Below are 23,521 nucleotides of genomic sequence, written 5' to 3'. Positions count from 1 at the left end.
CCACTCCACTTTCTGTCCACTTGGCTTTCAGATGTGGAGTTTGTCACCCATTTGCACAGGTTCATGCCGGCGTGGGACAGGATCTCCTTTGCTGTTGTGGAAACTGAAAAGGCTTCATTAACATTGCTTGAGCTGTAGATCAAATCATCCACGTAGAGAGACTCACTCAGCACCTCCACTGCCCTGGGCTGCTCACTTTCATATTGCTTGATGTGGTTTCTTATGGTGGCAGCTAACAGGAATGGGCTGGGTGACACTCCAAATACTACTCTACTCATCCTCATAATGCCTAGCTCATCTTTACAGTCTTGTGTTGGATGTCCATGTAGCCACAGGAACCTAACAGCATCTTTATCCTTCTCTGCTACAGCTATCTGCAAGAAAGCCTTAGTGATGTCTGCAGTAAAGGCTATCTCATGGAGTCTGAATTTGATTAGCACATCTAACAGGTTTGGATTAAGGTTCGGCCCGGTCAGTAAACAGTCATTTAGGGAGGGGCAACCTTCCTCGTGTGATGATGCATCGAATACTACTCTCAGTTTAGTTGTTGCCTTATCTTCTCGAATAACAGTGTGATGTGGCATGTAGTATTTCACAGCCTCTGGTTGCTCTGCCGCTGACACGTCCTCACAGATGCCTTGCTGCAGATAATCCTGTATGACATCATTGTACCTTGAGTACAGGGTTGCATCCATCTTTTGTCTCCTCTTGAGGCCTTCGAACTGTCCTTTAGCCACTCTAAAGTTGTCTGAGTGTCTGTTTGTTAGGTCGCCATGGTAACTCAACTTGGTAACGACCATCCTTGTGTGTCACAGTCTGTTCAAAGTTCTGAAGAGCTTCAGTTTCAGCTGCACTCTGTGTCTTCCCATTGACAATGCCCAGTGACTCCACTTCCCAAAAGGCATGCAGCTGTTTTGAGATCTGGGTGTCCTCTTCTAGGCTGATGTGCATACAAGTGGCGTCAGTTACACTGGATGTTGAAACTGGCCCCTGCAGGGCCCACCCGATTCGCCTGTTTCGGCGAATAAAAGTACAGTATTTTCTTAATGCCAGTATTGTACCGTTCCTAAACACTACTGTACAGTAGCATATCTTAGCTACTACCAGTAACAACAGTTAAACACTTAAAAAGTAAGTTAGTTAGCTAGTACCTACTGTAGGTCTGCTCCTAAATTCGCAGTAGCAAAAGTTCTGAGCTAACATAAGCTAAATTAGGTAACGTTATCATAAACTGTAGCTAACTTATTTTTTGATAAATTTAACTTAAGCGATCTTAGGTACAGTATTCGCAATACTAACTAGCTGGCACGCTGCCAGCAGCTATTGCGAATACAGTACCTCAGTAAATAGTTAAGTTAACTAGCTTTAATGTTTTTGCCTGCATATGCCTGCAAAGGACTGCCCAGTCTCAGATGGTGGATTGCGCTAAGGAGGACAAACGTTCTGCTCTCAATGTAATCACAACGGAGAGTTCCAAGCGTCGACAACTGCAAAACTGAACTTTTTGTTCATTTAACATTGTGATAAAAAACACAATTGTGAGATTTAATGTACAATACGATGTACGCTGATATTATTTGTACATTTACCTTCGAAAACAGTAGTCAATTTTCGCTAGTTGACTGAGGCGTTAGCATAATTAGCTTCTGTTTGACGACATATACGACAGCGGTCTGATAAATAAAGTTTTCAATCGTTAAAATAATAAACATGCCTCACATACAAATGAACGTTTTATGATTTATTATGACATTATATTACTAGTAAATGATTCATGGATAAAATTATCATTATATACCTGTAGTTTTAAGCCAGTGTAGCTCACTGTAATGCTGTACACAACACGGTTTAGAAAAACTTGGAATTCTACTGCTGTTTAGGAAGCCAAACTGCGACAGTAAAATCTCAGCACCCTTACTTAAATCAAAATTCCCAGATGAGTTTTTCAATTGGTGAACCAACCTGTCACTCAAATTAGAGCCAATCCCTGTGTGAATACCATCCCGTATGTGGCACAAAGGTTTTCCCATTTTAAGAGGTCTGTAATGGTCTGAGAGTACTTTGTGCCATTGGCTACTAACCTGAACTTTAATGCCACAGCCTCAATTTGATGTCACTCTGTTCATGAAGGTCTCCTCTACAGGACTGTGAAAACCGATAACCTTTCCCAGCTGGGTTTTTTAATTTATTTTCATAATCGAGCTTATGTTCGAGGAGTGCCCCTGTTTTAGAGCTATATTTTGAGCGCTGACAAACTCCCCATCGCTCTATCTAGCTAACAAAATATGGACAGATGTGCCTTGTTTTCGCTCATTTAATCGGATCGACCTCATAATCTGTTAACATATAGTGGAAACGTACATCTACAATGTGTGGTCTCAAATATACATAAATATTTTTTTAAAACAGCGTTCAAACAGTCCCCTCAGTTTGGCTAGCAAGTTACAGCAGAAGCAGCCTGGCCCAGTGACAGGCAGGGGGAGGGGCACCAAGGCACCAAGTGTGGGATCTTGCTTCCAACAAATTGTTTAGACAACACATTCATTTGGAGCAGATAAACATCTAAAAACATGCAAGCTAGAAAGTCCCAGATCAGTTTTTTCAATTGATGAAACAAACTATCATGTAAATTAAAGCCAATGCCTGTGTGAATACCGTCCTGTATGTGGCACTGGGGTTTTAACAGTTTAAGACGTCTGTAATTAGCCGAATGGTCTTTACACCCTTGGCTACTAACCTGAACTTCAATGCCACAACCTTAAACCCCACTTACGCATTTTTCACGAAGATTCTGGCATTCACCAATGTTTTCTTATTTGGGATTTGTTCTTAGGTAAGAACAGAATGTAAGCACACCCAAGAGCACTCTTACGCACAATTGAGAGCTGACATGTTTGCGCAAAATAAGTAATTATACCGTTTTCGTCCGTTCTAATTTAAAATTGAATATTTTGTCTCCTTTATAATCTTGCAACTAATATTTTTTATTATTTTACACATAATGAAATGTTTGTTTTAATAAATACACACTACACTTACACTTCTGCTCATTTGTAAAGCACTTTGAATTGCCATAGTGTATGAATTATGCTAGGCCTATTTAAATTAACTAGCCTTGCTTTACCTTCAATTCACATGAATTATGTTAACGGGGAATCTTGCCATCCAATAATAAGAGACTTCTCACAGTATTTATAGGCCCAAAGTAGTTTTATTCCGCACACTAAGACAACATCACACAATGGCGTGTTTATTGCTGCTGCAAAATTTTGCAGATCGTCCCCTGAGGAGGGAACGCATCTTCCGTGACCATACCGATTTATTTGCAGAGAGTGACGAGTACCTGTTGGGACGCTTTAGGCTACCAAGAGCAGTCCTCATGGATATTTTGTAACAGTCAACTGTCTTCTAGGCTATGTTTTGAAATATGTTTTTCTGCTTCAGAATTCAGATTAAAGTTAAACCATTTCATTTCACTTCATCAGTTCTGCGCACTTCTCCAGATACAGCATTCACTGCATGAGTAATTGCATTCCATGCATCGGTTTTATTTACTGCTTTGTATCGACAGCTGACGCTATTAAATATGATGTGTTGTTTGTCGCTAACGTCTAGCAGCTGTACCTCCACTTCAGAATTATAAAAGTTTTTCTGTCTTTTGTCGAGGCCTCCACCGTCTTTACCACGTCGTTTTGACATTTCTCTGAGTGTGCACACGGCCCTGCCATATCATGCCCTTTTATGGGAATTAACGGGGCGTTTACCTATGCTAAATAGGAGCAACGGGGCACAAGCTTTCAACTTACGAAATATTGGGATTCATCATTTTAAGAACACACCTGCGAACAATTCTGCTGTTTAAGAACACGTCATGAATCACACGTAGATTTCTCTTAGGGACAAATTTAAGAAATAACTTAGGAAGATATTGGTGAATGAGCTGTTCAGAATAACTGGATCTATCAGACCCTTGAATGTTTATTATGTCCCTGTGTGTAAATATACTGACAGGCTGACCCGTTAACCGAGAACTCCCTTTACCAGGTCGCTACACTACTTTTGACTAGGGACAACAAAGTGATCATTCTCAGCTGACAATAGAATGTTGATAATGTTAGGCTACGCATTTATCGTCCAACTGCAGTCTAACCCGCAACTTCTGTAACATCCTTTATAATAAATTACATTTTGCTGAATGATTGAAGGGCTAGAAAACAGCCGACAATATAGAATGTTTATAATGTCAGGTTATGCATTTATAGACCAAATGCAGTCTAACCTGCAACGTGTTTAACATCGTTTAAAATAAATTACATTTTGCTGAATGATTGATCGGCTAGAAAAGAAACGTAATGAAATAGTCACTGACTATCAACAAGGAAATGAATGACAGATAGACAAAGGCCAGTTTAGTTTCCAACTAAACTGGCCTTGGCTGTGTGAAAGAAGCGCCATCTAGCGATCATTGTCAGTAACAACGTCCCGGTCTGAAGACTCAGATGTCATTTGACCATGGGCGGCGCTAGGGAGGGGCTAGCAGGTGCTTCAGCACCCCCAAGAAAGACCAAAGCACCCCAATAGCACCCCCAAAAATATTGCTAATGTATTAATAGTATTCAGAGTGGCCATCGGGAGAATTCACGGTGGGCCGCTCTGCCCGCTCATAAATTGGCCCAGCAGATCGCCTGCTTTCTCTTAGTTTTTTTCACACACCGAATAAAACCATATGTGTTAAGTTACTGTGACTGATAAGTAAGCTAATAGGCTACAATAGGTTTTAATCTAAATAAGCGCATGATCAGACCGTGGATTAAAAAGTGCCGTTTTCAGTTGTCGCGCATGCTCTCTTTCTCAAACACAAGTGCGTGTACCAAGTTTGTTGCCACGGAGACAAGCCTAAACAATCATTTATTGTTGTGGAGTTAGCAAGATTAAGCTGATGCAAAAAGAATAAAATGGATGGGGGAAAGATGCCAGGAGGAACTGAAAAAGACAGGTAAAAAAAGAAAGATCTGTCACTTCATAAATCTAGGTTCCTGCAAGGGTGGGAAAAATATGTTTTCTCAAAAGCCCTGAATCTTTCAGGTACAAATTTGGTTTGTAATTTCCAGAAAATATTACAATTTGAGTCCAACGAAATATTTATATTAGAACTATTTTGCACAGAAATTAATGCAAAAAATTGCGCTCGCGCGCTATGCACGCTCGCATTCATGTGAAGTTCCGATTTCACCTTGCATCAAAACCTTGACTAGGTTCTAGGTTCGGGTTAAGCCCCGATTGTTCAACGTATGGCTCGGCCCCTGATGGGGGATGGGCTGGCTTTGGCCATTACACTGCCGGGCTGAAAATCGGTCCCACTCTGGCCCAGGCAGCCCTGATAGTATTTATATATAATATATAGAATTGCGCAGCTCCCCCTGTCAATGATCTAGCACCCCCTTAGCACCTGCATTAAAAATTATCTGGCGCCGCTCCTGCATTTGACCCATTATCCAAGCTATAAGTAGGTCAAATCGGCTAAGCGCTTCTAGTGTTTTGTTATAGAGGTTATGAAAATGTTAAGAGACTAATCTTAACTTGTCATTTAATAGTTCGTTTTTAGATTCTAATTTCCTTGGTTTAACTATAAAATGCTTTGTATTGAATTACTTTAAAACACAACTTAATTGTCCCAAGGGCAACCCCCCCCCCCTTTTCTGGCTCTCCCCAGTTTCACATCCAAAGGCTAGATGGGTCACATCTTTCTTTGGTTTTAAATGTTTATTTGTCTACAAGCATGAAACGCTGGGAGGCAACACTCAGAACATGCAAACAGGGATAGTCCGCCATAGAAACTTGTTCTCTGCATCTCTCTGTTGTCCTTCCACTGAGAGCTGCCCCAAGCCTTCTTGCTGTAAAAAAAATGGTGACTAGCTAGCTAATTTAGCTAACTGATGGAAAGTAAATTATCAGGTAAAAGTAACCAACTTTGCTGGTTGATGTTGGATTTGACTTAAGCCATGTAATTCTTCAGTAGTCATTTAACTACCCAAGTAGCTAAGTGGTCTTAAGTGTCCACTTTTCTATACTGATTTTAGTAGGCTCTGCACATTTTAATTGGAGAATAAAGTAGTCTCACCAGGGAGAAGAGATCATTCTGCAAACCCAGCCGGTCTACAGGGAGCAAGGTGAGGTCTCTGATACCAGGTAGCAGGCTTTCAAGCATGGATGAGCTGTACTGGATACGATAGAATCCCACTGTACCTGGATTAATCTGTAGTGAGAGTGGAGAGATTGATTAATGTAACAGAAATTTGATTAGATTCGATTTTTTAAAACAGCAATAAACAAAACAAAGTGTTCTAAAGCAACAATCATGTTAGAGGTATTACATTGGATTCGAGAGACACCTGCACTCTAACACTGTCTATAATGACAAACATTTGGAGGGCAAGAGGAATAGAAAATCTTTCTAGTAATGTGCATGCATGTAGTTTGTGCACAAGTCACTTAAATATATACATTTTTATTAACATGGGGCAGCTGGCAAAATGAGCATTACAAGTCATGGTTAATAACTGCCATGTGACCATTAACCTCAAGAAATACAAAATGTGATATGATGCAACACAATACCAACTTGAATTCTCCCTGCATATTATAAATGCTTGACAGGAAACAAAGCAATGATTCACAATTCACATTCACTTTTTACATCTTCTCTAATGTTTGTTCGTTTTAGCCTACATCCATGGCCAAAATAGAATGAATAGGCTAATATTGGGCATTGCATTGTGAGCACGATGATTTCTCTTCCTCATCTTTCAGGTTGTTTTCGGAAGATGCGATTGGCACCAACAACTAACAACCGCCCGTTTTCACCAGAGCGTGTCACATATAGTGTATAAATATACCTAATATGTACAATTTAATTATGTGCAAAATTAAAATAATTTAATTATATACAGTGCGTTTCTTTCACGTACGTGTAGACAATGACACAAGTGCAATTCTGGTGTCCCTTTATTTTACAGTGGCAACAATAGATTGCAAATAAGCCATGTTTTGTAAGGCAGATAAACATAACTTATAAATCAATTTTTGCATGTATTCAAACATGGGCCAAACGAATCATTTGCCAATAAAATCACCAATGAAAATGGACAATCTATGTGTGTAAGGCTAATTAGTGGATACTCTGAGACTAGTTTGAGATCAGGTCACATGACTAAGGAGCTATTGAAATTAAAATGTTTGAAACATTCATGTAAAATCCCCTGATATGAAAAAGGGCAATCTAATGTGTGTGTGTGTAAGACTAATTAGTAGATACTCTGAAACTAGTTTGAGATCATAGGTCACATGACCAAGGAGATATTTAAATTAAGGTATGGGCGGGGCTGTAATGATCGTTTGTTTCACAAGAGATTTGAGACATTGAGAGCTATAAATGAGTCAACAGGTCTAGAGCTCACTGTGTAGTTGGGCTGCTACACAGTTTGGGTGGTTGCACAAGTTGCGCGATATATGTTCTTACAAACTCACAAATGACTTTTGCCTGAAACTCCTTCCCCGTCATGCAAAAAGGAGAAGGTGTCATGTGCGTGGCAGATGTTCAGGGAACAAAACTTGTGAACTCTGCCAGACATGTAAGCAACAGTCTGTGGAAAATACAGTACGAATACACCAAAGACATGCTTGGAGGGACATAACTTGAGTTGACTATGTTGAAGGGAACTTGACTTGATTGATTTGCGATGCGGTCTTAAGGATGGGGTTCCCCCTTACCAGACACAGCCTGAAAGGTGCTGTAGAAGCCTAAATGAATGTGTTGATCAGTTGGGATGGTTGGCTTTTTGTTGGGTGTGTATAGCTTTGAATACACTCGCGTGAGAGCGGGAATTGGTGTTGTCAGACAAGCACAGAGTGGAGCCACACAGTTTGACCTCTCCTTTATTATATTTTATTACATTTATTATTTATGATTTTAATTTCATTTGAGACGGTAAACATATTCAAGTGCACATGTATTTTTGCTTGGGGTATTCGGTTCAGGAGAAAGGGAGTAAGTATCAAGCTAGGGCTTAATTTGGAAACCTACATTAGTCAAAAAACCTGCTCTGCACGGATTAACCTCTTCAGAATCCTGTTAAATTTGCCTGAAAACGCCTAAACAGCATACCCAAAGTAAATTGGAAGCTGTTCTTGAACCATTTGGAGTACATGCATGTAAATGATCTCTTTTGAAAGCTGACACTCTGAAGTTATGTCCCCTGTTGTCAGGACCCCTGTCAGTCCTACTAGTGTTGAGTAATAGAAGCTTGAACACAAGGAAAGTGAAAATTTATATTTCCGTCTAGATTTTGTTTTGAAAACAGAGGCCTGAAGAGGCCTAGAGGTGGTAGGTATTAGCTGGAAGACTAAATTGGACCACAGGTTGAAGCCTTACCCAATTCAAATCAAAAGTCAAACATAATACCACAATATATTCATATTTGACACATGTTTTTATAAGAGTACATCCATTCATTTTCTAAAAGGGCCTTTTGGAGACTCCAAAATGACCCTTTGTAACCAAGGTCAAATACTCAGGATAAAAGGTATTATTTTTCATAATTGTTATCTCTAATGAAAGGTGGTACTTAGAACTATCATATATAATAGCTAAATCCCTAATTAGTATTACTGAAACACAAAAATTGAAGCATGAACACATTGGAGTGCTTTATCTGATTCCCAGGATTGGCGCACAAAGAAAACTGATTGCGCAATACCATATTGCGCAATCGACTTTTATTTTGACGGCTCCACAGACACATACAAATGAGGTATTGGCATTTTCAGCTAGCTTTCAGCTACAAGGCTAACGAGCTCATTTCAGAGCCAGTCGAAGCCAGTTCGAGAAATTTGTTTAGAAAGAGTGTGGGGGGGGGGGCGGGGGGGGGGGGGGGGGGGGCAGGACGCACAGACCTAATTGGCTTTAGAGGGCTGTCAACGGGGCATGGAAGCTCCTATTGGGTCAAACAAGGTGTCAATCAAAAGGGGAGGGTTCAACGGACATTTTGATCCCTCCATATCGTAAATTCTCCGTTTCTAACCTGAGAAAGAACACTTTTATGTGAACAAGTTGTTTCTTCCGTCGGCTAACTTGCATAATGAAACAAAGGATAATGGCTATTCATGAACGTAAAACATTGTAGTTGGACAAATTACTTTACATGGTTAGATACTTTGAACCCTTGGGAATGTACGCAGATCAAGTTTTGATGTGTTGTTTGCATACCTGGACGACACAGAACCTTTGAGGGTAAGTAGAGATGTTTGGCTTTGTAAACAACACCAAAGTGGTGACTGGACAAAGACGTTGACTAAACTTGTTGTTGTGACTCGATCTTGAAATGGTTTACATATCTACAAGCACAAGAATCGTAGCTTTCCAATGATGTATAACATGTGTAGCGTCTAAAAAATATATTTGTTAGAATTTAGTGCGTCGTAACTGAGGAAGGGGGGGGCAGCATTTTTGTAACGCGGGCGATACAGGAACGTAAACAGGTTAAAGGAATTTGTAACAACCTAACTAGAGAACAGAACACGGAATAAGCGTGAATCTTGACCATTCACGCTGCTCATTATTCTTATTTTTATATATATTTTATTTTATATTTAAATTGTTGTATTCTTAGATTGTTTAGCTCTTAGAAATAGTTAAACTTTTGTACTTTTACTTAATATAAGATCTGTATATGTTTAGTGTTTTGCACCTCCCTGCCACAGTAAATTCTGTGTTTGTATAACATACATGGCGAATAAACCAAATTCTGATTCTGATTCTGAAATGTCACATTAAATTATGTATTTAAACTCAAGCTTGTGTGGTGAGTCGCTGTATATCAGTTGTAAACATTTCTGTAAAAAAACTGACCCATCTGCAACCAACGCAAGCATACCCCACAATTTCCCCAGAATTGTACCTTCTCTAGTTACATTAATAATTGCATTGCAGGTCGATATAAGGTGTTCCCATAAATGTTCTGCTTACGCTCCTAACATTTTCAGTCAGGGGCTACTGTGCTCCTAGTAAAAAAAGTTAGTCTGGAGCCCTGCTTTGGTGCAACATCATCGCCAAGTGTTGCTACATTTGCGCTTCAGAAATGACAAACAATTACAATAACAAGGGAGTCAGATGGCTGAGCGGTGAGGGAGTCGGGCTAGTAATCTGAAGGTTGGCAGTTCGATTCCTGGCCGTGCCAAATGACGTTGTGTCCTTGGGCAAGGCACTTCACCCTACTTGCCTCGGGGGGAATGTCCCTGTACTTACTGTAAGTCGCTCTGGATAAGAGCGTCTGCTAAATGACTAAATGTAAATGTAAGAAAATGTGCAAGTAACAGCCGGAAGTTGCTCAACTCAATTCCTGAAGAAGACAGAGAGTAAGGGTTTCAAGATCTGGACTTGGATGAAGACAACTTGCCGATGGAGAGAACATTGTGAATTCAGCGGTGCACCGAATCAGATCAGTTAAATTTCCAGATCAACGTCAAAGATCGACCACTCACGAGAAGAGGCCTGCTTTCCCTCGTGAGTTCCATCTTTGACCTGTTGGGTTTTCTTGCTCCAGTTGTACTGCCTGCCAAAAGAATCCTGCAAATTTTATGCCGAAGTATAGCTGGGACGAAGACCTGACAGATAATATTGTTAGAAGCTGGGACAGATGGATCTCGGGTCTGCAACAGCTCGAGAATTTTGGAGTCGACAGATGCATCAAGACAAAGCAGTTTGGTGCAGTTAAATCACTTTTGTGATGCGAGTGAAGATGCTTATGGAACAAGAAGCTATCTGCAGTTGGGGAAGCTAAATCCACTCTGATGATGGCAAAAGCAAGAGTGGTGCCTTTGAAGTCTCCAACTTTACCCAGAATGGAACTGGCTGGAGCCACAGCTGCAGTAAAGATAGACAAGCTTCTGAGAAAAGAGCTTGAACTGGAACTTCACAACTCAATCTTCTGGACAGATAGCACGGCTGTGCTACAGTACTTGAACAGTGTAAGCACAAGGTTCAAGACGTTTGTTGCTAATAGAATTTCAACAATCCTAGAGCACTCTCAGACTTTACAGTGGAGATACAGTTAGGTCCATAAGTATTTGGACATTGACACAATTTTCATCATTTTGGCTCTGTATACCACCACAATGGATTTGAAATGAAACAATCAAGATGTGCTTTAAGTGCAGACTTTCAGCTTTAATTTCAGGGTGTTTACATCCAAATCAGGTGAACGGTGTAGGAATTACAACACATTTTGTGTGGCCCCCCCCTTTTTAAGGGACCAAAAATAATTGGACAAACTAACATAATCATAAATCTAATTGTCACTTTTAATACTTGGTTGCAAATCCTTTGCAGTCAATGACAGCCTGAAGTCTGGAACCCATAGACATCACCAGACGCTGGGTTTCGTCCCTGGTGATGCTCTGCCAGGCCTCTACTGCAACTGTCTTCAGTTCCTGCTTGTTCTTGGGGCATTTTCCCTTCAGTTTTGTCTTTAGCAAGTGAAATGCATGCTCAATTGGATTTAGGTCAGGTGATTGACTTGGCCATTGCAGAACATTCCACTTCTTTGCCTTAAAAAACTCTTTGGTTGCTTTCGCAGTATGCTTCGGATCATTGTCCATCTGCACTGTGAAGCGCCGTCCTATGAGTTCTGAAGCATTTGGCTGAATCTGAGCAGATAATATTGCCCGAAACACTTCAGAATTCATCCTACTGCTTTTGTCAGCAGTCACATCATCGATAAATACAAGGGAACCAGTTCCATTGGCAGCCATACATGCCCACGCCATAACACTACCTCCACCATGCTTCACTGATGAGGTGGTATGCTTTGGATCATGAGCAGTTCCTTCCCTTCTCCATACTCTTCTCTTCCCATCATTCTGGTATAAGTTGATCTTGGTCTCATCTGTCCATAGGATGTTGTTCCAGAACTGTACAGGCTCTTTTAGATGTTTTTTGGCAAACTCTAATCTGGTCTTCCTGTTTTTGAGACTCACCAATGGTTTCCATCTTGTGGTGAACCCTCTGTATTTACTCTGGTGAAGTCTTCTCTTAATTGTTGACTTTGACACAGATACGCCTACCTCCTGGAGAGTGTTCTTGATCTGGCCAACTGTTGTGAAGGGGTTTTTCTTCACCAGGGAAAGAATTCTTCTGTCATCCACCACAGTTGTTTTCCGTGGTCTTCCGGGTCTTTTGGTGTTGCTGAGCTCACCAGTGCGTTCTTTCTTTTTAAGAATGTACCAAACAGTTGATATGGCCACACCTAATGTTTTTGCTATCTCTCTGATAGGCTGAAAAATCAAAACAAACCTAACGATGGCTTGCTTCACTGATGGTGACAGCTCTTTGGACTTCATATTGAGAGTTGACAGCAACAGATTCCAAACACAAATACCATACTTGAAATGAACTCTAGACCTTTTATCTGCTCCTTGTCAATGAAATAACGAACTCCCTTTATGAGGGAATAACATACACCTGGCCATGGAACAGCTGAGCAGCCAATTGTCCAATTACTTTTGGTCCCTTAAAAAGGGGGGGGGGGCACATATAAAATGTATTGTAATTCCTACACCGTTCACCTGATTTGGATGTAAATACCCTGAAATTAAAGCTGAAAGTCTGCACTTAAAGCACATCTTGATTGTTTCATTTCAAATCCATTGTGGTGGTATACAGAGCCAAAATGATGAAAATGGTGTCAATGTCCAAATACTTCTGGACCTAACTGTATGTCAATACCACTCGGAATCCTGCTGATAATGTCTCAAGAGTTATTGAAAAATGAAAGTTGGATTTCAGAACCAGATTTTTTGCTCTGTGCACCAGACCAGTGGCCCAAGAATCCAGATCCTGGAATGCTGGATGCTGACGACCCAGAGGTCAAAAGAGTAACTCAAGTATATGTCATTCAGGCGCAAGAGCCCAAAGATGCAATAGATCAGTTGATGACCCACTGCTCATCCTGGATAAAGCTTAAACGTGCAGTGACCTAGTATCTGAAATTGAAAGATATGCTTGGTGAACTGAAAGCCAAGAAAGGATCAGTTCAAGAAAGCTTACAAAGGAGCTCATCTAACATGTGAAGGTTTGACCAAAGCAGAGACAGAAATTGTGAAGTACTGTCAACAACAAAGATTTGAAGACTTGGCCATGCTGAAGGAACATCAAAGGGTGAAGAAAAGTAGCTCACTTTATAAGTTGAATCCAGTGCTTCAAGATGGAGTCATAAGAGTTGGCGGAAGGTTGAGCCAAGGGGCAATGCCAGATGACTCTAAGGCAGCAAGTCTTGCCAAAGGAATCACACATTACAATACTTGTCTTGAGACACATTCATGATGTTACAGCTCATGCTGGAAGGAACCACATGTTGGCTCAATTGTGTAAAAAATGCTGGATCCCTGGAGCAAATGGTGCTATCAGAAAGTTATTGTCAGAATCAGAAAGGGTTTTAATCGCCAGGAAAGTTTGCACAGAAGGGTGCATACATTCAACATATAGGAGTAAATCTTAAAGTGTTGTAAGTTTAAACAAGTCTAACTATACTATACAAAAGGTGAAAAGTCTAATTAACTAATACTAACTCATACTAAAGGGACAGGTATGTAGAATAAAATAAATATTAAGTATAAAAATGGCTATAATGTACAATATAAAAAAATAGAAATAGGGTGCTTGTAATTATGACATGGGTGCAAAAACGTGGTCTGTGGTTTAAAGTCTGTGTGAACCCTTGGCCTTGTAGAAAATGCCAGTGGCAGACGCGGGATCATCAAAAGAACCGGTGAGATATATTTTTTTATTTTTTTGGGGGGTTGCTGTGTGATTTGAATTGTCTAAATTTGTGTCGTTTAGGCTATTGCCATTAATTCGGTTAATTGGGTAATCGGGCAAACCGGAGGAGCGCTGTCCTGTACGTGCAAGTCGTACAAATAGCATGCAGGGAAATGTGTTGACGAATACATATTAGGGTGGTAGTTCACACGTGATACAGTGTTGTGTCTCTTGAGACCCCGAGAGATTGGATAGGGGTTATGTTGGGTTATGCAATATTCTGAGGTTTGTATTGGCTTTCTGTAGATCATGGTCATATATTCTTATTTATTAACGTGGCCTAATATAATTCCCGAGAGAATTGGTAAAGAGTATACTTGAGTAAATTGGTAAACCAGCTGAGTGTTTAAAAAATTAATAAATCAGGAAGTAGCCTAGGCCTATGGAATTTCAAAATAAAGGTTTGAGTTATTAGCTTGCGCGTTAAAAGATGTTTTTTTGGGTAAAAGAAGTACGAGTAAATATTAAGGGTGTCAGATTGATATTTCGGTTTGATCATTTGTAATTTACGATTGTATTCAGTGGGGTATATTTCCATTGTGAAGTTGTGATATTGGTAAATATAAGTGTTGGGGGGGAAAAAAAGAGAAAGAAATAATTACTTGATTTTACTTTTGTGTTTGTTTCTTTTTCACGAGGTAAAAACATGGGTTGTAGTTCAAGCAAGAATAATGATAGTCTGGGGACTGTCCGAATATCAATTACATGAAACAAAATTATGGCAACAGTAGTATATCGCAAATTCATGTTTGGGTATTTGACTGGTTTTCCAGAAGAGGGGTCTTTTTCTCTGAAGCAATTTAATAGATTGAAAATAAATCTTATTCAGAAAGAGGAAGAAACCAAAGATTGTCTGTTAAAACGAAATAGATTTCAGCCAGACTGGAAAGCTTTTGGCGATTGGAAAGAGGAAAGTTCATTGAGGGAACAGGGTAGGATAGGGACATTTTCACCCATTTCTCAATGTCCAGGGTCAGGGTCCGCTTCTTCAGCCAGATCTGCAACAGCAGATACGTCAGCTCCAGGCCCTGCAGCTCCAACAACAACAGCTGCAGCAACACCAACCGCAGCCGCTAGCAACGCTGGCGCTGATTCCAGAGACCGGACCAGTGGTCACGGGTAGCCCACCTACGAGTAGCCCACCAGGATATCAAAGACTTTATCTTTCCGTTCCGAGACGTTACGAAGAGGAACCGGAAGAAGATGGTGGACAGTCTCCTTACCATACGAGGTCTGGCCGAAGGTGTTGAATCTCCGACCTTTCAAATGGCCATGGTTGAGGCGCCTGGAGCGAACGGAGATACTGTGCTAGTTCCAAGACCATGGACTTTGTCTGAGATCAAAGAAGCAATGGTTCATTTGCCGTTGCCCAGAGAAGTGGGCGGTAATAGAATGGTTGCTGACTTGGTAACTTTCTGTAGAGACTTTAGGCCAACTACTCACGAGTTGAGACGTCTATTGATGACAAAGATTGGGCCACAGTTCTCTCAGATTAGTGCTTGATGGCTGGATAGAGACTTGAGACTTTCGAATCCAGATTGGGACCATAACGACAATAATGCTTACCGGCTAGCAATAACTGGCGTGTGCGATCAAGTTTGTGATGCTTTTCCGTTGAGATTAGACATGACGAAAATCAATGGATGCAGACAGAAAGATGGAGAACTTTGTCATGAGTATCTGGTACGGTTAACAGAGATGCACAATGCTCATTGAGGAATAGAGGTACCAGCTAATATTAATGTTCCTGAGGAAGAGAGGCTGTTCGTGGACGTGGAGGCCGTGGAGGAGCGAAACAGAGGGGACGGCCAATGGCGGGTTGGGATGCCTGCTTCATCTGTGGTCAGATGGGACACTGGAGTCCAAATTGTCTGGAGGTTGACAATGGTCGAAGGGTATCTGGGAATTGACTAAGAGGTGCGGGCCACCAAGCTGAGAGTGAATCGCGAACAGATGCAGACGGAGAGAAGCTTCAAACTGGTGACGTAACTGATCCCAATTTACACATACAGATTCAAAACACTATTAGACAAATTGAAGAGAGTGAGGTTCCTTTAGAAGGAACTAATGTTAAATTCTCTTCAGAACCTTTTAGATGTTTGCCAGTTATTATACATTGTTGGTACAAGGAAAAATTGTAGACTTTTTAGTTGATTCAAGAGCCACTGTGTCTGTGTTAACAGAAGATAGTTTTTCTGTTCCTCCTAAATTGAGTGGGAGGAGTACTGAGTCGATTGCGGCTTCAGGTAGTTTTACTAAAAAATGGTATACAGTACCGTTGACTTGTAAAGATTCTGTAGAACGGATTGTGAAACATTCTTTTTTGTTTTCAACTTGCTGTCAGATAAATTTTTTAGGTCGAGATTTAATGTGCAAACTCTGTATCTGTTTGATTTCTACACCGGAAGGGATTACTTTGTTAAGGAAAATTGAGGTTGAATTGAATACGTTAAACCATTCATTTGTAAAATATGGCATGGGTATACCGGTATATGTTTATCACTGGAAACTGAATTCGTTGGCTGTGTGTTCAATGAATTCCCAACTTGTTGACGAATCGCGCATGCGTGTCAGTTTGTCCGATGTGGATTGCTATGATGTGAAAGATCTGCATGTGGTTGCTCATACCAGTGATGGCAGAGATGGCGTTTATGAAGAAAAATGGTTTAGACAAGATCATTTGAAAGAAAAATTGACGTTGAAAAATATGTTTTGGTCTGAAAACAGATGTGCTGTTTCTGAACCTGAATGTGATGTTACTTCGATGCCTGCATTACGGGGAATACAGAAAAAGGTCTGGGCTCAGGGTTAATATGATGTGGGTTTAATGAAAGTATGGAACCTATTGTGATTATGGCTCTCCAGTTCAAACATCAATATTTCCTGTAAAGAAAATTTGAGACGAGGGGCGGCCTACTGAATGGAGATTTGTTCAAGATTTCCAAGAGCATCAAATGTTGCAAACCCTTATACAATTTTAAATCAAGTTCCAGATAATTGTGGTTGGTTTACTGTTGTAGATTTGAGCAATGCATTTTTTTGTGTGCCTATTCATACTGATAGCCAATTTTGGTTTGCTTTTTCATTTAACGGTAAAACGTTTACTTGGACTCGAATGCCACAAGGCTTTGTGGACAGTCATACGTATTTTCACGAGGTGTTGAAAAATGAAACTTACAGAAGGTACAGTAATATTACAATATGTTGATTATATATTGTTGACGAGTCCGACTAAAGAGCAATGTGAAAAGGACACTGTACAACTGAATTGTGTCATTTAGAAAAATGTGGCCACAAAACTAGCGCTTCCAAATTACAGTTTGTATGAAAAAAAGTGATCTTCTTGACAACAGAGGGAAAAAGTCTCTCTCAAAAGAGAATTGCTGCTGTACAATCAATTCTTAAACCTAATACTGTTAAGCAGATGAAAAGTTTTCTGGGAATGACGTCTTATTGTAGAACATTTATAGTAAACTATTCTGTGCTTGAGGCTCCACTGTGCGTTGGCTCATGGTATTGGATTGGGCGCGGATGACAAAATCACGTGGACTCCTGAGGCTGACAGGAAGGAGGCTTTTAGGGAGTTGAAATTAGCATTACAAAAAAGCCCTACTTTGGGTCTACCAGATCAAGAGAAACCTTTCACACAGACGGTTGATGTGAAGAATGGATTTATGGTTTCAGTTTTGTTGCAAAACCATGGTGTTAAATTGAGACCAGTAGCATATTTTTCGGCAAAGTTAGATCCTGTGGCGGCCGGGCTGCCTATCTGACTGAGGGCCGTGGCTGCAGCTGAAAAAGCTGTGCACTCTTCACGCGAGTATGTTGGACATGCTGATTTGACTTTGATGGTTCCTCATGCCATGGCTATGTTGTTGTTGGAACAAAAGACCTGCCACTTGTCAGCTGCAAGGTGGTTGAGGTATAATACGTGTTTGTTGGATATGCCAAACATTACGATTAAAAGTTGTAATGTGCTTAATCCAGCAACTCTTTTGCCGATTGAGGGGGATGGTGAACAACATGACTGTGTGGCTACAGTTAATTAAGTATGTTCACCTAGAGTGGATTTACGGGACTCACCTATTCTAAACGCTGAATGTGAATATTTTGTTGACGGTTCGGCGTCTAGGAATTCAGATACAGGGAAGAATCAAGTTGGGTATGCAGTTGTCACTTCATATGCCACTGTGAAATCAATCTCATTACCAGCGAACTTGTCTGCACAAGCAGCTGAATTGATTGCATTGACTGAAGCTTGTAGGTTAGCTAAGGGAAGGGTAGTTAACATATTTACTGACAGTCGATATGCATTTGTTGTTACACATGACTTTGGAATGATATGGAAGCATAGGAAGTGAGAAACTTCCTATGCTTCCATAATGTCCCACTGGAAAGCCAGTGGGACATTACCAATATGTGTCGGATTTGCTGGATGCATTGCAATTACCAAAACACATTGCTGTATGCAAATGTGAAGCTCACACTAACAATACGGATTATATTTCACAGGGGAATGCCAGAGTGGACGCTGCAGCAAGAGCAGCTTCTAGATTGCCTGTATGCGATGACCTGTATTTGTTTTGATGTTGGTCTATGTTTACAGGACGTGAGAGATGAGGAGATGGCGTTGCCATGTCCAGATAACCCTAACTTGACAACTATAAGTTTGCAGGACATTCAAACTTGGGCCAAAGCACAGGAAAAGGCTCTTTGGAAAAAGGAAGGATGTGTGAATAGAAATGGAGTTTGGTATGGTCCGGATGAAGGTCCCGTGCTCAAACCATGTTTAAAATATTGCTTAGTGATTGTTGATATGTTTTCTAAATTGGTTGAAGTGTTTCCAAGTTCAAAGGCTGATTCAGGTGCTGTTGTGAAGGCTTTGATACGCAAATCCTGGAAAAACCCGAGGTGGATGGGTGAAGATCGAAGAGAGAGCAACGTGGATACACGCTAGCCACTAGGACACGAGTTCTGCGTAGAACCGAGGAAGACTCAGAGTCTGTGCGTATAGTACAGTTCTTTGAAAGTTTCTGTGAGCAATATGATCGTTGTTTGCAATTTGTTCAACTAGGCTACTCTGCCTAAAAGAATACCTACAGTCAACTGAAGATAACCATGGATTCACAACCATGGCATCGGTTTCGACGACCTGGACTTTGTGGGATAAGGGGAACAATGGGTTTTGTCTTGGGAATGGCAATTCTTAGTGTTTCCACTTTTGTATTTTGAAAAAAGTATGAATAATTGTAATGATACTGTGGAAGAAATTGGGATTTCCTGTGTGCTTACATTAATCACTAATCAATAGAACTAGTCATTGGATACTAGTTACTACGTTTATCATGTAAGCTTGCTATTAATAACAGTATATTGTGTCTATGTGTCAGGTTAATAGATGTTCGGGGTCAGGAGAAAGTACTGGCTAAACGGTCCTTGTCATGACTACAAGGAGAGCTCCAACTATGAACTCTCTAGTGTGAGAGTTGTCATGTGTTGGGAGACTGTTGTAACGTCATTCCTGCCTGACTGTCACAATCTATGTTTACATTCTTGTGCCCTATTAAAGAGGGTCCTTCGGCTTTCGGAGCTGAGAGAGACCTGGTTGAGACCTAAGCTTGGTGTTGTGTTGTCATTTATGGTCAGAAGACTGGTTTTCTCTCCCAATCTGCAGATTGATAGATACGTATTAAAATCCAGAACTCAACTGAACTTAGTCAGTCCGTTTATGAAGAGACGGACAAACACTTTCTTCATCAATACTATGACGACAGATGTAATGACTTCAACTGTTTCACCAGTAACGATACAGATGTTTAAAAGAGTTGAGGGACATTACGGGGTGAAATAGAGCCAGAGATGAAGTTTAATTCTTGGTACAAGTTAGCAACATATAGCATATAACAACTCCCACCATGTATGTTTTGCCAGCCACCTAAGACCGTTCCATTGATTATGCCAGTACCGTTTAATTCAACTATGATTTTAACCGCAATCGATATTCTACATACGTCAAAGAAGGCATTGCGCGTATAACAGAAAGTTGTGTTACTAAAAGTCATTTGTCTCCTTTGTCAACTTGCCCAGTCTGTCCCACTAACTTATCATTATCAGAGTTCTGGTCCATGGATTTCAATTGCTTCCAGATTAAGGTGCTCACTGGAACAATGGAGAGCGAGGGGAAAGAAGATATAATTGGGTGTGCTTTGCCTTCGGCAAGGGCACAACCTTTGTTCTCTCACATTTATATAATTATTATTATTCTTTTTGCCCCCCTAAAACTCAGTCAATATTTGGCCTACATAGACAACCTAGGTGTCAAAAGTTTCGTCTTGGTAGCGATTGAGTTGCTTCTATTGGGATTTACGTTCCGTTGCATGGTTTAGGCTCAAGTTACGTTTTTGTGGCGAAAAGTGAAGCTAACGGTGGCTAATTTGCTAGCCACAGTCACTGACGTTACTAACGTCACTACGTCACGAAAACATGCGTGACTACCTTTGGCAGAACATTCGTTTCGCATATGTTAACTTGGGGCATAGCTAGGCTAACTATAGCTTTACTGCAAGGCAGCTGCAGAAACGCCACAAGCAAAGAGGCCAGGGTGATAAATATTTACTCATTTTACTTTGTGATATGACACACAATTGTGATGTATAATGTACAATATAAGCTGATATTATTAAGGAAGTACATCTACTTTCGGAAACAGTAGTCTACTATTTCACTGAAGTATTAGCATCATGACATTAGCCTGTGTTGCCCGGGCAACACATACTACAGTGGTCTATGATGTAGCGTTATCTGTTTTCAATCGTTAAAATAAACATTCCTCACATATACATTTTCGTTGTAGGATTTATTCTGACATTAGTAAACGATTTGTTGGTAAAATTACCATTACCTGTGGTTTCAAACCAGTGTACTGTAGCTCACTGCAACGCTGTAGCCTACGCGAGACACTACAAAAACATCTACACAGCTGTTTAGGAAGTCAAACGGCGACAGAACATGTTCGGCACTCCCCTTACTTAAATCAAAAGTCTAACTACTAACCTGAACTTCATTGCCACAGCCTAAACGTTGTCAATCTGTTCATGAAAATAATTAATTTCAGCCTAAACCGTACAACGGAACGTTAAATCCAATTCAACCAACGCAATCGCTACCAAGACGAACACAGCAGTAGTCTAGTACTGTACCGTAGTAGTACAATTTACCGGGGCAGCTTCTCCACACAGGGCTATATCGCATTTTGCGTTGTTACTGACAATGATCGCTACCAGTGAGCTTTTTATGAATGAACGATTTTCCACTAAATAAATGTCAAGCTTATTTACGTTTTGGGGGGCATATTTTCAGTTAGCAGATGGTACTGTTTGAATCGCGATTCCATCTTCTACTGCCGGGTAACGTCGTAGAATAATCTTCAAAGGGGGTTCTTTATTAATGAATGAATGCAATGAGTAGGCTAAATGCCTGAAAATATCATGAGAAGGGAAAAACTTAAAATGACGTGTAAGTCATAGAGATTAGGTCAATTTGTACACCGGTCTGCCAAATTTATTCGTTTTGATTCAACGATGAGGCAGCCTCTTGCAGGGGAAATGAGAAGACATCTATTTCATTCTACACTTCACTCGTATTTTCAGTTGTAAATGAGCAGCAAAGAAAAAATGCTTTTAAATCTATGTAATCTTTATAAATAATAAGTATTCATTTTTATATAAAATATACAGAAATATCATTTGTAAAAATGTCATTTAAAAACGGACCCCTGTGTAACCGACGCAAGCAAGCACACCTTACAATTTCCCCAGAAATAGTACCCTCTCTAGTTATTATTATTTTTATTATTATTTATTTTTGCCCCCCTAAGCCTCAGTCAATATTTGGACAACATAGACAACCTAGATGTCAAAAGTTTAGTCTTGGTAGCGATTGAGTTGCTTGTATTTTTATTTACACTCCGTTGCACAGTTTAGGAGGTTACAACGTTTTGTGGCAAAAAGTGTCTTCTGTCAACGAAGGGTACCAGTGCTAGCCTACGTCACTACGTCAGCACACGTTAGCAACGACGCATGGATACAACGTGATATAGACGTTCTAGCATGCAAATTGGAGCTTGGATTATGAGTGAAAAATGCCAACCCCCAAAATTACCAACCACTGGGTTTTGTTGAGAAAGCAATTTCAAGTGGAACTGCCATCTCAGATTTTTTATTTAGGTTGTGAAAGTCTTTGTAATTTTAGCGAGTGCGGGTCGCCCGTGAGACTGCCTAGGCGGCAGCCATGCAAGAGTCATTGCAGTTTAGTATTTTCGTAATTTTATAGTTCGGTCAATTCTACACCAAAAAACAGAAGGAGGGCAATGTTATGAAGATATGACTATTGTGAAGACAGCCAGATGGTGAGATTTTTATGTAGGTTGCTGTAAAAACTTTGATTGGTTTGCTACGAGAGAGCCCCGTCAGCCTCCGTTGACAATTGCGTCAGCTGTTGTCGATCTCTGATGAGTATTTTCTTAATTTCATACCAGGGTCAATTCTACATCAAAAATCAGAAGGCGAGCAGTGTTTTAAAGATATGGCGATTGCGAAGATAGCCAGCGGGTCAGCATATTTTTGTGATTTGTGTAAAACTTGGAATTTGAGTGACACCGCGGCTGGTTTTGACGTTAGCCTCAGTCAGACTCGGATCGCCCACTGGCAGTGTGTAGTACTGTCTTCAATGCCACAGCTAAACTTTACGTCAAAAGAAACTCATTTCCGGCGCTTTCAAACAATCAGTGAAATGTGAAGCAACAGCAGCTAGCTTGCCTCTAGCAACCTTATTTTGAATTAGCCATTTCCCCCTACATTAATGACAAACTTATTTACGTTTCGGGGGGCATATTTTCAGTTAGCAGACGGTACTGTTTGAATCGCGATTCCATACTGCCAGTGACAACGTTGTTACAGTAGCTTGTTTCAAAGGGGGTTCGCAGCTGTTTCAAAGGGTGTTCTTAATGAAATATGCAATATGAGTAGGCTAAATGCTTGAAAATATCACTAGAAGGGAAAAACTTAGAGGACGGACCCACCTGCAACCGACGCAAGCAAGCACACCCTACAATTTCCCCAGAAATTGTACCCTCTATAGTTGATATTTATTTTTGCCCCTCAAAGCCTCAGTCAATATGTGGACTACATAGGTGTCAAATGTTGCGTCTTGGTAGTGATTGAGTTGCTTGTATTTGTATTTACATTCCCTTCCACGGTTTAAGTAGAAATTACGTTTTTGTGGCGAAAAGCGAAGCTAACGGTGGCTAACTTGCTAGCCACAGTCACTGACGCTACTAACGTCACTAACGTCACGAAAACTTGCGTGACTATCTCTAGCAGAACATTAGTTTAGCAGCTCGTTAACTTCTGGGAGATAGCTAGGCTAACTATAGCTTTATTACAAGGCAGCTGCAGAAACGCCACAAGCAAAGAGGCCTGGGTGATAACTTTTTTTTAACTATTTTACTTTGTGATATGACACACAATTCTGATGTGTAATGTACAATATAAGCTGATATTATTAAGTAAGTACATCTACTTTCGGAAACAGTAGTCTACTATTTCACTGAAGCATTAGCATCATGACATTAGCCTCTGTTGCCCGGGA

General features: G+C 40.5%; 1 protein-coding gene across 2 annotated transcripts in view; it reads right to left on the bottom strand.

The window, feature by feature from the left end:
- Positions 1 to 23,521, bottom strand: part of npepps (aminopeptidase puromycin sensitive) — a 193,218-nt gene that overhangs the window by 52,369 nt on the left and 117,328 nt on the right. For both annotated transcript variants that reach the window (XM_067259120.1, XM_067259121.1), the window contains exon 16: positions 6,122 to 6,256. In XM_067259120.1, the coding sequence (XP_067115221.1) occupies positions 6,122 to 6,256 (135 nt within the window). The remainder of the gene's footprint in view (positions 1 to 6,121; positions 6,257 to 23,521) is intronic.

The sequence above is a fragment of the Osmerus mordax genome, chromosome 21, assembly GCF_038355195.1.
Source record: "Osmerus mordax isolate fOsmMor3 chromosome 21, fOsmMor3.pri, whole genome shotgun sequence".
In the NCBI taxonomy this organism is placed as follows: domain Eukaryota; kingdom Metazoa; phylum Chordata; class Actinopteri; order Osmeriformes; family Osmeridae; genus Osmerus; species Osmerus mordax.
This window is presented reverse-complemented; position numbering and strand designations above follow the sequence as displayed.